This window comes from Pogoniulus pusillus, chromosome 25, assembly GCF_015220805.1.
Source record: "Pogoniulus pusillus isolate bPogPus1 chromosome 25, bPogPus1.pri, whole genome shotgun sequence".
In the NCBI taxonomy this organism is placed as follows: Eukaryota; Metazoa; Chordata; class Aves; order Piciformes; family Lybiidae; genus Pogoniulus; species Pogoniulus pusillus.
In genome coordinates, this window is record NC_087288.1 from 9,397,645 (window position 1) to 9,408,403 (window position 10,759).

Below are 10,759 nucleotides of genomic sequence, written 5' to 3' on the forward strand. Positions count from 1 at the left end.
GCTCGCCCCGGTGGCGTCGCCCGATGGCGTCATCCGCGCGCGCCGCGCAGCCGCGCAGCGTCTCGCGCCGTTTGCGACGCCATGCGGGCCTGGCGCGCGCTGGGGCGCGCGGCCGCCGCCGGCCTCTGCTCCGGCCACGGTGCGGGACCCGGCAGCAGGCCGCGGCGGCGGGCGTGGGAGGCGTCGCTGTCGCCGCTGGAGCGGGTGAGGCGACTGCTGCCGCCGGAGGAGGCCGCGGAGGTGGGACGGTGCGCAGCGGCCTCTCAGGCTCGCCCGGAGCAGGAGGAGGAGGAGGTGGCTGCCCCTACCCGAGTGCCTTTTGCGGCGGGGGCGGGTGCCAGCCCTTTCCGCGCCGGGGAGCTGGCGCTGGCGGAGCTGCGCAGGAAACACAGCAGCACGCTGAAAATGATGTGTCGGCTAGAGGCGGGTGCGGCGCTGAGCGGCTCCAGCGGCGTCCTGCCCCACCGCGACATTATCGGGCAGATGCCCGGCCGGGTGCTGCGCACTTCGTCCGGGGCACGGCTGCTGCTGAGGCGGCCCTCGCTGGACGAGTACGTGCTGCTGATGCCCCGCGGGCCCACCATCGCCTATCCTAAGGTATGGGCTGCGCACCCCTGGGTCACCGGCAGATTCTCGCCCTGAGCCTTGAGGCTAATAACGCGCTGTGGCTTTGTCACCCGCAGGACATGAGCGCTATTTTGACGATGATAGATACCCATCCAGGAGACACGATTCTGGAAACTGGTAGTGGATCAGGTGCTATGAGCTTGTTTCTGTCAAGAGCAGGTGAGAGTCGAGTTTTACAAAACGTGGAAGCAATGCAATTGGCTTATCATGTTGCCTTTATTTTGACCAAATGTTTACTGTCAGCTCTTGAAAGTTTAGCTGTAGCTCAGACATTCATAGTTTGTTGAGTTAAAGGAAAATGTGCTAGAGCTAGTACAGGGACTGCAAACTGGTAAGACTATTTTGAGGGCTGTGGTACAGAGGGTTACTACCAGCCCCACAGAAAGCAGACTTTCAGCCGTGATTATTGTTGGCCTTTGCTTAACCATAGTCAACTCCTTTTCCAATTTCAGACCTTCCTCAGTTTCCTTTTCCTTGCACTGAGGGATGATCAGATTGCTGGGTACCACTGAAAATGCTTATGTGGGTACACTCTTGCTTGCTTGTTTTTTCATGTTACGACAATGTTTTGTTTAGGTTTCAGTGTTCTGAAAGGTAGAAAGCCTTTGCGCTCAGCAGTGTGAGGGTGAAATCTCATCCTTCATCTCATCAGTAGGCATGCGTTAGTGGACCACATTTCAGAGTAATTTAATTTATGTGCTGCTCTAAGGAAAGGGAACAAAATGAAACACAGCCTTGAAGATTTTCTTAGCCTTTCCCTAACTCTCAGGACAGGTAAAGAGAACTATGTATGGAAAAGAGCAAACCTTTAAAAAATAAGCTTGTAAGAAAAAAATTAAGCAGTTTTAAACCCTACTAACAAGAGAAGCAGTCCCTACCTGACAGAGCTTTACAGCTTCTGTGAGTAGTGAACAGTTGAAGCTTTCTGGGCTATATCAGGAAAATCACAGATTGATGGTACCGAAGATGCTCAGGTCATCTCTTGCTGCAGGAGTTACACTGGGAGGACATTTCAGGAGCAGTTTGTACTACTCTAACTGCTTTATTTCATCTGAGGATTTCAGTCCATAAAAGAACTAACCCAGCAGTTCATCTCTGTATTGATATGGTTTTGTTTGTTTTTTAATGTAAAGAAAATAGAAACTAATTCATTGTTTCATATGTGATTATTTCCTAAAGTGAAGTGGAGGTTTAAGGGTGTATTATTACTGAGGTGGTCTTTTATTTACTGTGCTGCTTTCTTTCTAAATTCTTTTATTACAGGGGGATAAAAGCAGTAAGACTGGGATCTTTTGTTTGTTTTCAGTTGGGTCCAAAGGACGTGTTATAAGTTATGAAAACAGAGAAGATCATCATAATTTAGCTAAAAAGAATTACAGGTACTGGCGTGCTGCATGGGAAATAGGACATGAGGAAGAGTGGCCAGATAACGTGGATTTCATTCTTAAAGACATTTCAACAGCTGCTGCAGATATGAAATCTGTAACAGTTGATGCAGTAAGTAAAAAAAATCTTCCCATTCAACATTTCTCTTCTTGCAGAAATTAAAACTTCAGATGCTCGCACACACACAATGGGATTCCATATAGTAGGATCATGGAATAGTTTGGGTTGGAAGGGACCTTAAAGATCCAACCTGCCTGCTAGGGAAAAGGACACCTCCTACTAGACTACTGTAGTGAAATCTGATAAAAAACAGTCAGATCTTTATCAATGAAAGAAAGATTGTGATTTATTTTTCTGTGGTCAGAGTACAGCTGTTTTCAAGGTTTTGATTACAGTTCAATGAAAGAGCAGTTTGGCTGTAGTACAGAAGTAAAATTGATCCCTGCAGTCTTGTAAGCAGACAAAGTTATTTTCTTGTGTTTTGGGGAAATGGGTATTTTTGCATCTGACCAAGGAATAAATTTCAAACACTGAATTTAAGAGAAAAACTTAAGCTTACTGAAAATAGAAACATGTAATAATTTTCTACCAGCTCTGCAGAACACACAATGTAACTTAAGCCAGAATTTGAGTAAGGAATGCTTCGGCTTGCCCTCCTATCCTGCTTTATATGCCCAATTGTTGTAAAGGGAGGTGTGCTGGTTAATATCCAGCCGTTTTTCCCATTCTTCCATGTAAAGCAAACTACTTACATCAACAGTTTAAACAACAGTTGCATTAAACAGTTTGAGCGAAGAAATAAGATACATAGCCTAAAAATACATTTTTTTTAAACTTTAAAAGTAACAACCCCTACAGGAAGGCTCAGATACTGCCTGTTTTACAGTTTGAATAGCAGAAAATGGATGAATTGCCAAAGAGAAGTTTTCTGAATCTTGAAACAAACAGCAAGTTAGATGTTGAGCCTGTAGTGCAACTTTTCATGATCAGGGTGCACTTATACATGTATTAGTTTTACATGTAAAGACTAGATACCCAAATGTATGAGCAAACAGTTTTCTGTAAGTTTTTATTCACATCAACATTATGGAATTTAATTACCAGGAGGTTTAATGTTAACATAGGCTTTCTGCCTTGGTGAAACACTACTTGCTGGCTTAATAGAAATTCACTTAGAAACAGAAAGGATTTTAATGCATGGGCCTAAGGTTTTGAGAGGCTATAACAAAACTGGTTTGTGATTACATACTGCTGTTGTATGCATTTGTTTTCCATAGAGAAAAGATTTTTCAAGCATTGATAGACACATATTAATACTTGCTGGGAGAACGTAGCTGTTTTTCTCTTGCAGATAGTCCTGGATATGCTTAACCCTCATTCAGCTCTATCTGTTGTACACCCGAGTTTGAAGCAGGGTGGTGTGTGTGCCGTGTATTTAGCTAAGTAAGTACTTCCTTCTGGCACTTAGACATTTATTCAGCCATCACCTACCATTACTACAAAACCAAGTATCTTTTTAAATATAAATACAGAATTAATGAAATGTTTAACTTCTTTTTTTTTCCTACACACATTTTTTTTCTTCTTTTTTCAGGGGTTTGTGGTCAGTATAAATTATACTTGGCTGAATCCTTTGGCTTTTACTTTGGGAACAGTCATTATGGTCCGTGAAAGTTTTCACTTAGTGACACCCTCTAACTGCACTGTTTTCCAATTGAATAGTCAGGTTGCTAACTCTTTTATGCTAAAACCGTAGGATTGGTGTAAACTCAAATAGAAAGAATGTGACAAAGACAGTAAATCTGAGGCTAACAGTATATGATTTGATTTTTTAAATATTACTCTATTTTTTGCATTTCTTCAATAGTATCACACAGGTTATTGACCTTTTAGACAGAATACGGACTTGCAAGCTCCCTTTTTTGTGTGAAACAGTCATTGAGGTAACTCACAGAAACTGGTTGGTAGTCCCTGCTAAAATCAAGAATTTCAAATCAAGCCAAATTGTGGAAACTCAACAAAATACTGAAGAGCAACCTCAAAAAGAATGTGAAGAAATCAACATTCAGGATCAAGCAGTTCTTAAAGAAAGTGAATACAATGGTAAGAGTGCTACTGCTGCTGAGATATCCTGTTACTGCAATTTGATAAGGCAGAGTTTCTAGGAAGAGGCAGTATTTTTTTTCCTTAGATTAGCTGAAATTGTTGTGAAGAGTAAGTAAGTTTTTAGACAGCTTATGCCTTGTCATATTGAAAAATATCTTGATGGCAATTTAACTTTCAAAGTCTTATTAAAAATAGATAACAAAGTAATTTGCAAGTACAGAGTGGCTGCCTTTCTACTACTGCTTACAAATTTTAATGAGATGTTTTAAAATAACATTCAGTCCTCTGTGCTTGTCCTGTAGCTGCTTTAGAGGACCCTGATGGGCTTAAGGATTCCAGAGAAGTGTTACCAGTGTACTCTCTTTTGTGATCTTGCTGTTTTGGCAGTCCTCCAAAAAATGCATCCTACTAGTATAGATTTGCAAAATCCATAGTAAAGCAAAGAGGTCTGGGCATCCTGATAGGGGAGAACACAGTGCTTCAACAGAAGCACATTTGGCAGCTTTAGTCTGCATGTATGTTTTAAACTTGTTGGAAGGAATTAATATTTGCTTCTCACAGTATCACTTTCCGAGGAGCCTGAAGCATACTGCTCAGTGCCTTACGTTGCGAGACCATCTTTATGGCAGGAAGGTCATTCAGGTGAGACACTGAAAAGGTTTGGGGTTTTTTATCATAAGTGTTCAGTGTTATTTTCAAAACTTTGTTGTTGTTGTTGTATTAGCATTTGACATGTTACTCTATGGTGAAATGATAAAACTTAAAACAACCATGGTATATTGAAATACTGAAGTAGTAACTTGTTTTGTTTTTAATTAGCATTCCTTACCAAGCTGAGGAAGCTTCAACCACTGTGTTCCTGATGCTGCTGAGATGTTACCTGCTAATTTCAATTTTGTATTGGAATAAACTAAAGTCTTACCAAGTACCTGCTAAGCTTTGCAAGTTGTGTCACTGCTTTGATTTTACTGTATAAAACATTTGAAATACCATCTGCTATATAAAGGGAAAAGTGTTAGCAGGTATGACACAGGTTGTTTTGCAAAGCACATTATCTGTTTCACCCAGTGTGTTTCATTCTTCGTTGTTTGTAAACCAGTCCATGGACTTGTCTTGGTTCAGTCTGTCACCTGGTCTCCTTTTGCTGGATGGGCTCTGACAGTCTACCAGAAATAAAGAAGAAAAGAAATTAATAAAATAGATCAAAGTCTGCTGTTTGAAGTGCTGGTGCAGCAGCTTCTGCCTTCACTGGCTACCAGTTTATCTAAGAATAGTGTTCTTAAAGCACAAGCCTGAAAAGAAACTGAAATTAATGAAATACATTCTCTTGATAAAGCTGTATTTACTTCAGCAAGACCAGTTGTTAAAGTTGCCTGGTTAATTGTGAACTTTACTATATATAAAGCATTCTCAAATAGTCAAGCTACTTTTTTAATGACTTGTCAGATATGGAAAGCAAGATCTGTAATGTAAGAATGGATGTAAAAATAAGTCTTAGGATCTCATTCAAATCTCTACATAAATACAGCGTCATGCTAAATACACTGAATTTATTAAATGACCTGTTGCAGATGCCTGATTTGTTCTGTAACTCAAGGAACTAAAATTAATTTCAAATTTGAGGGATCCCTTGAGAAACCGGAGTTGCCCTGAGGTTGTTAAAAGCAGTAAGGCAATCCTGTAACACTAAAAATCTGGATAGTGGGGAGAATATATACAAATAAAAATTAGAGCTGTAACTAACTGCAATCCTGTATTAAATAATATACTAAGAACTCTGCAATGGCTAAGTGCCTTTGCAGAGCTGAGGCCTTGTGCAGCTCCCTTAGTTTACATCTCAAGTGTGTTCCATTCTGAACTAATAAAAAATGAGCATTTGCTGTATAACTGCTCTAAGTGATGGAGGCTTCTCCTATAAAGGGTCAGGATGCTATATGGAGTAGATTAATGTGCAAAGATTCAACTACATAATACAATTTCCACAAGAAACTCTTGTGTTTTCTACTTGTACCCTAGTTTTAAAAGCCAAACTGATAACAGCATTTGAGCAGCCTGCCCTATCTAAAAGCAGTGCTCTCAATGAGAGAGCACTGTAACTCAGGTAACACACACTCTTTTAACTCAGCTGACACACACCAGTATTTTTCCTCTTCCTTCTAGCCTATCTAAAGTATTTAAAATACGATTTTCATCTTATTTTTTCATGCAAGAATAAATGCTTAGATAGACTGGCAAATCTGCTGTAGTGAATGAAGATAATTTGAGTGGACTCCAAATAGAAAACTGTTGATAATTCCAGGAAGTCAAGATACAAGGTGTGAAAATTAAATTATGGCAGTAAAAGCACATTTCTTTTAAGGTTTAACAGCATTTGTTATAAGGGGTCTGCTTACACAGAGAGACCAGGTCTTGCCCTACTGAGAAGAAAGCAGTAGTCCCTACAGTAGATGAGGGCTGAATGTGGCTTCAGTTGTCTGAACTAACTGCAGATTATCTGCACTATCAAACCGTACCTTGGACATAACAAAAAGAAGAGTCAACAAGCACTTTTTCGGTTGGGAGGGTGGCCTTCAGATTCTGGGAGGAGCGTGATTCCATCATCTCTAGAGTGCCAGTAGATGAGGAGGAAGATGATGATAATCCTAGTCGTACAAATCTTCCCTTCTTACCACACAGCCGGCAGGCTGTAGGAGTAGCATTAGGGCCTCGGGGCAGCTGCACTTCGGAGTTGTAGCTTCTCAGAGCTCCACTGTGGTGTGTAGAACGCTCGCGCTGCCAGGCGTAATGTGTTGGAGCAATGGCCATTACCTAGCGGAATGAGAGCGTAACAGAAACATCTATACCTTTAAATAAGGCAGCCAATTCACGAACAGGCAGACAATGAGCAGGTAGCTGAAAGGAGTATTGTCTACTAGCTGAAATGGGTATTGTTTAATGTGTATCTCCCACCAGAATGTTTGCTACCTTAAACACAAGTGAGACAGTTACAAATCTGGTAGGGAAACACAACAGTTTGCAGCCTTGTACATTCATGTGAGCCATCAGCATGTACCAGCTGATGCTTTGTACTTTGACAGCAGTGTCTTTTTACTAACTACTGAACATCATCTAGATAGGTCTTCTGAGTCGCAGTATCAGTGAACTAATGACCCTTGAAAGCTGGGAAAAGCATTCCACACTTGCCTCCTTCCTTGTACTTTTTTATAAGCACCCAATCTCATCCCCAGCGATGGGATTCTAGAGTAAATGAGATTTTCCATTCCACCAGTTATAGTAAATACTGTTTTCTTAGAACATGTCAGGGCTTTTCCAGAGAGACATATTCCACCTGAAAAGTGGGGAATGTTTTTCTTTCCCTTCCTAAAATGTTTCAAAAATGCAAGCTATAACACTGCATTAATAACAGAGAACGTTAAAAGTGTGTCCTGATTTTTTTTTAATGGAGTGAAAAACTCTTACCTTAGAAAGTCAGTTGAAGTTATTACTTTTGATGGGATTAAAGTCTCACCTGAGGTGCTGGCATTTAAATCTGAAAGTTATACTTGTGTACAAACATAGAATTTGTAAAGCACACACACAAAGTTATTTCTGAAATTAAGTGAAACATAAAGCACTTGCAGAAAGCAGAAAAATACTTGTCAATAAAAAACTTCACTTTTGACAGTAGTGCAATATAAACATTCTAGAAAAGGAAATTATCATTCCCAATAAAAGAAATTACTTGTACAGAGCTAGATTGCTAAAATGTTAGCTGGTACTAATTGTTATTTCAGCACGCACAACATTAAACCCCTCCCTACCTCTTCACAGCAGCGTCTGCTTACAATAGCCCTGTAGTCAATTCTACTCCACAGCTCATCTCTTAGCTTTAAGAAATCAGGGAAGAGCTTTTTCCAGGATTTTCCTAAAGCCCATGGGAAAATCTCATACTTTGATTCTTCATCATCTTCTTCAACTGTATTGGCCAGATACCTTCAAATATATATATATATCTATGTTTGTATCTGTAAATGTTGTTCAGGCTTAAATCACTTACCAGTATGACTTCTAACATTAAAAGACATAGTATTGAATTAGTTCTTTTTCCAGTATTGTGACAAAAACTGCTTAACAAAACAGAGCCTTCTGTACTATAGTACAGTATTTTCTTAATCAGAAAGTTCTATATGTATCCTTTGTGTGAATAAATAGCTATTATAGAAGATATTTCCTGTAGTGAGGGCCCCTAAACTGAACCCAGTAGTCAAAGTGTGGCCTCACCAGTGCTGAATACACGGGACAATCACTTCCCTACTCCTGCTGGCCACACTATTTTTGATGCAGGCCAGGAAGCTGATTGCATTCTTGGTCACCTGGGCACACGCTGGCCCATGCTCAGCCATCGTCCCCAGGTTCTTTTCTGCTGGGTAGAATACACTTCTCATAATGCCTACAAAATTTCACAGCTTTAGTTAGGCAGGCAGAATGCCATGCTACGTATCATTGCATGAACACAAGCATCTTCTCGCTCCTCAAGCTTCTTCCAGACAGATGCTGGTCTGTGAAAGAGTTGCATTGTTTTTATGCAGTATGTTTCTATGCTTCATATAGAACCCAAACAATTACACAGTAGTTAAATAAGTCTCATCACACATATAACAATTATCAGTGGCATCAACAAAGAAATAAAATAATGCAAAGTTTGTGCTAATAAAACCAGATAATTTGAATGTACTTACAGAGCGACAAAGAAATTGCTTCTGGTATGCTCATTTACTGTGAAGTTAGCCCTCTTGAAATAAACGAAAGTCATTGCCAAGAGATACTGTTTTAAAATGTAAAATGAAGTAGGGATATATTATTTTAGTATATATTTTCCTAAAATGCTTTGCACATTTATCTTGCACCAAGACATTTTGATTATCAGTGAGGAAGGCAGAAACTGAATTTCTTTAAGCTTCCATATGAACATATTAGAAAAAAAAATTACAGTTGTATTTGCAATAAGGGTATCAAGTGATTAAGGGCAGGTTTTTCACTTAACATATGTTCTGTTAACTCAGAAGGGAACCCACTTACTTTGTCTGCAATTTTACAGCAACAGTCCATCCAAAGGAAGTCTTGGATTAGATCATCATCTGCAACGAAAGAAAGCTGTAGCATTTCAAACACACACTTCTAACCCTTCTGCTGCAAAGTAGTGCAAATAAGTAACAGATGATCCTTTTACCAAACAAACAAACCCCAACCAAACAAAACCAAAACAAACAAACCCCCCCCCAACAAACTAAACCAACTAACCAAATAAAAACGTGGTAAAAAATCTTAAAAAATAAAAATTGGAAGTGACAAAAGAAGAAAAACTACCGGAAAGTCAAGGTGGAAAATCTAGTGACTGCATTTCGTTTGTTCTCACTAATAGCAAGTGAAGGTGGAAAAACACCACTACTTCTTTTTAAATTTGATGTTCTCTTTTTTATTTTCTCTTTTTCCTGCTTTAAGTGGTTCCATCTAATAGCATGCCATTATTTCTGAGGAACCATACTTTTGGGCTCTCTGTACATTGATTACCAGACAGCCTTTAGAAGGCAATACTTGCTTGATTATTTGTGGTCAGTGCATCACTATCTGTGAACAGGTTCAAATAAAAACAAAGTGTAATCTTCCACTATTAATCTCCTCACTAAATCATTGTGAAACGTGATATGAAAGACATATAAATGCAAAGGAGGTGCTAAAACTCTTCAGATTTTCTGTCTATTCTACTTCTCCCTCTGAATGTTCAAACCCACCATAAATAATATGTTTTAAAAACGGAGAGTACAGCTTTTTTAAGCCTTTCTTTAAAACACTGTACATTTTTCTACATATTTATGGAAAAAAAAAAAAAGGAAATAAAATGAAACTATTTTAAAAAATATATTACCAATAATTATTATTTTTAAAGGAAATAAAATCCACTATACCACCTTGGTTTAATTTGTAATTCAAAAAGATACTTCTCATCTGTTTGTAGCCCTTCTTGTATTTCTAACTCAAGCATTAAATATTTATACATTACACTAGAACAACAAAATGCCTTTGGACAAAGACATGACCATTAGTACCTATATAAAAAGCACTCCCTACTTAATACTGAGTTTAGAAGAGTTTTATACTACTCAGTGAATACATTTATCTGCTGTAATTCACCTACCAAACAGTTTAAAGAAAGCTGTCATTTCCTGACGCTGAATAACCAGACAGGGTCCCTTTGGACATTTATATTTATGACTAGAAACCTTTTTTTTGCAACTTGCTTCATGGTCTTTAGAAGGAGGCCGCTTCAGTCTGATAAGGGGGTTTTGCTGATGTGATCTGGATGCACTTGATTTTACATGAACAGTGACAGTGGGAGGTGTCTGACACACCAGATTGTGTCTCATTTTGGTAAGTAAAGCTTCCTGTTAAAAAAAGAAGATGACATTAATGAAAAAAAAAAAGACAGTTTGAGCAGGAGTTCTCTTGTATTTTATTTAAATGAAGCATTTCAGTAGAGTTTGTGTGTCAGGTGATTAAAAATACAACTATTCAGTACCAATTATCTAAATCTCATGCCCTAGATCAACTATGTAGATTTATTTAATTTCAAACTTGGTAAACCTTTTTTCAGTGGAGGAAA

General features: G+C 39.1%; 2 protein-coding genes across 2 annotated transcripts; one reads left to right on the forward strand and one right to left on the reverse strand.

Moving 5' to 3' along the window:
• The first annotated feature begins 80 nt into the window (after window positions 1–80).
• TRMT61B (tRNA methyltransferase 61B) lies at window positions 81–5,680 on the forward strand. Its single transcript, XM_064164369.1, has 7 exons — window positions 81–597; window positions 684–786; window positions 1,934–2,124; window positions 3,365–3,456; window positions 3,881–4,116; window positions 4,681–4,761; window positions 4,939–5,680. Exons 1-7 carry the CDS (start codon window positions 82–84, stop codon window positions 4,980–4,982), a joined length of 1,263 nt encoding a protein of 420 aa, XP_064020439.1. The 5' UTR covers window position 81; the 3' UTR covers window positions 4,983–5,680.
• Window positions 5,171–10,538, reverse strand: SPDYA (speedy/RINGO cell cycle regulator family member A). Its single transcript, XM_064164370.1, has 6 exons — window positions 10,295–10,538; window positions 9,178–9,236; window positions 8,838–8,923; window positions 7,920–8,091; window positions 6,633–6,927; window positions 5,171–5,282 (listed from the first exon to the last, which is right to left on the reverse strand). Exons 1-6 carry the CDS (start codon window positions 10,521–10,523, stop codon window positions 5,194–5,196), a joined length of 930 nt encoding a protein of 309 aa, XP_064020440.1. The 5' UTR covers window positions 10,524–10,538; the 3' UTR covers window positions 5,171–5,193.
• Between the last annotated feature and the right edge of the window lie 221 nt (window positions 10,539–10,759).

Coding starts and splice junctions, on each gene's coding strand:
- TRMT61B (XM_064164369.1), top strand. CDS start 82: ATGCGGGCCTGGCGCGCGCTGGGGCGCGCGGCCGCCGCCGGCCTCTGC. Junction 2,125..3,364: donor AATCTGTAACAGTTGATGCA/GTAAGTAAAAAA, acceptor TTTCTCTTGCAG/ATAGTCCTGGATATGCTTAA. Junction 4,117..4,680: donor TAAAGAAAGTGAATACAATG/GTAAGAGTGCTA, acceptor TGCTTCTCACAG/TATCACTTTCCGAGGAGCCT.
- SPDYA (XM_064164370.1), bottom strand. CDS start 10,523: ATGAGACACAATCTGGTGTGTCAGACACCTCCCACTGTCACTGTTCAT. Junction 6,928..7,919: donor GCAGACGCTGCTGTGAAGAG/GTAGGGAGGGGT, acceptor TCATTCCGCTAG/GTAATGGCCATTGCTCCAAC. Junction 5,283..6,632: donor TTCTTTTTGTTATGTCCAAG/GTACGGTTTGAT, acceptor TATTTCTGGTAG/ACTGTCAGAGCCCATCCAGC.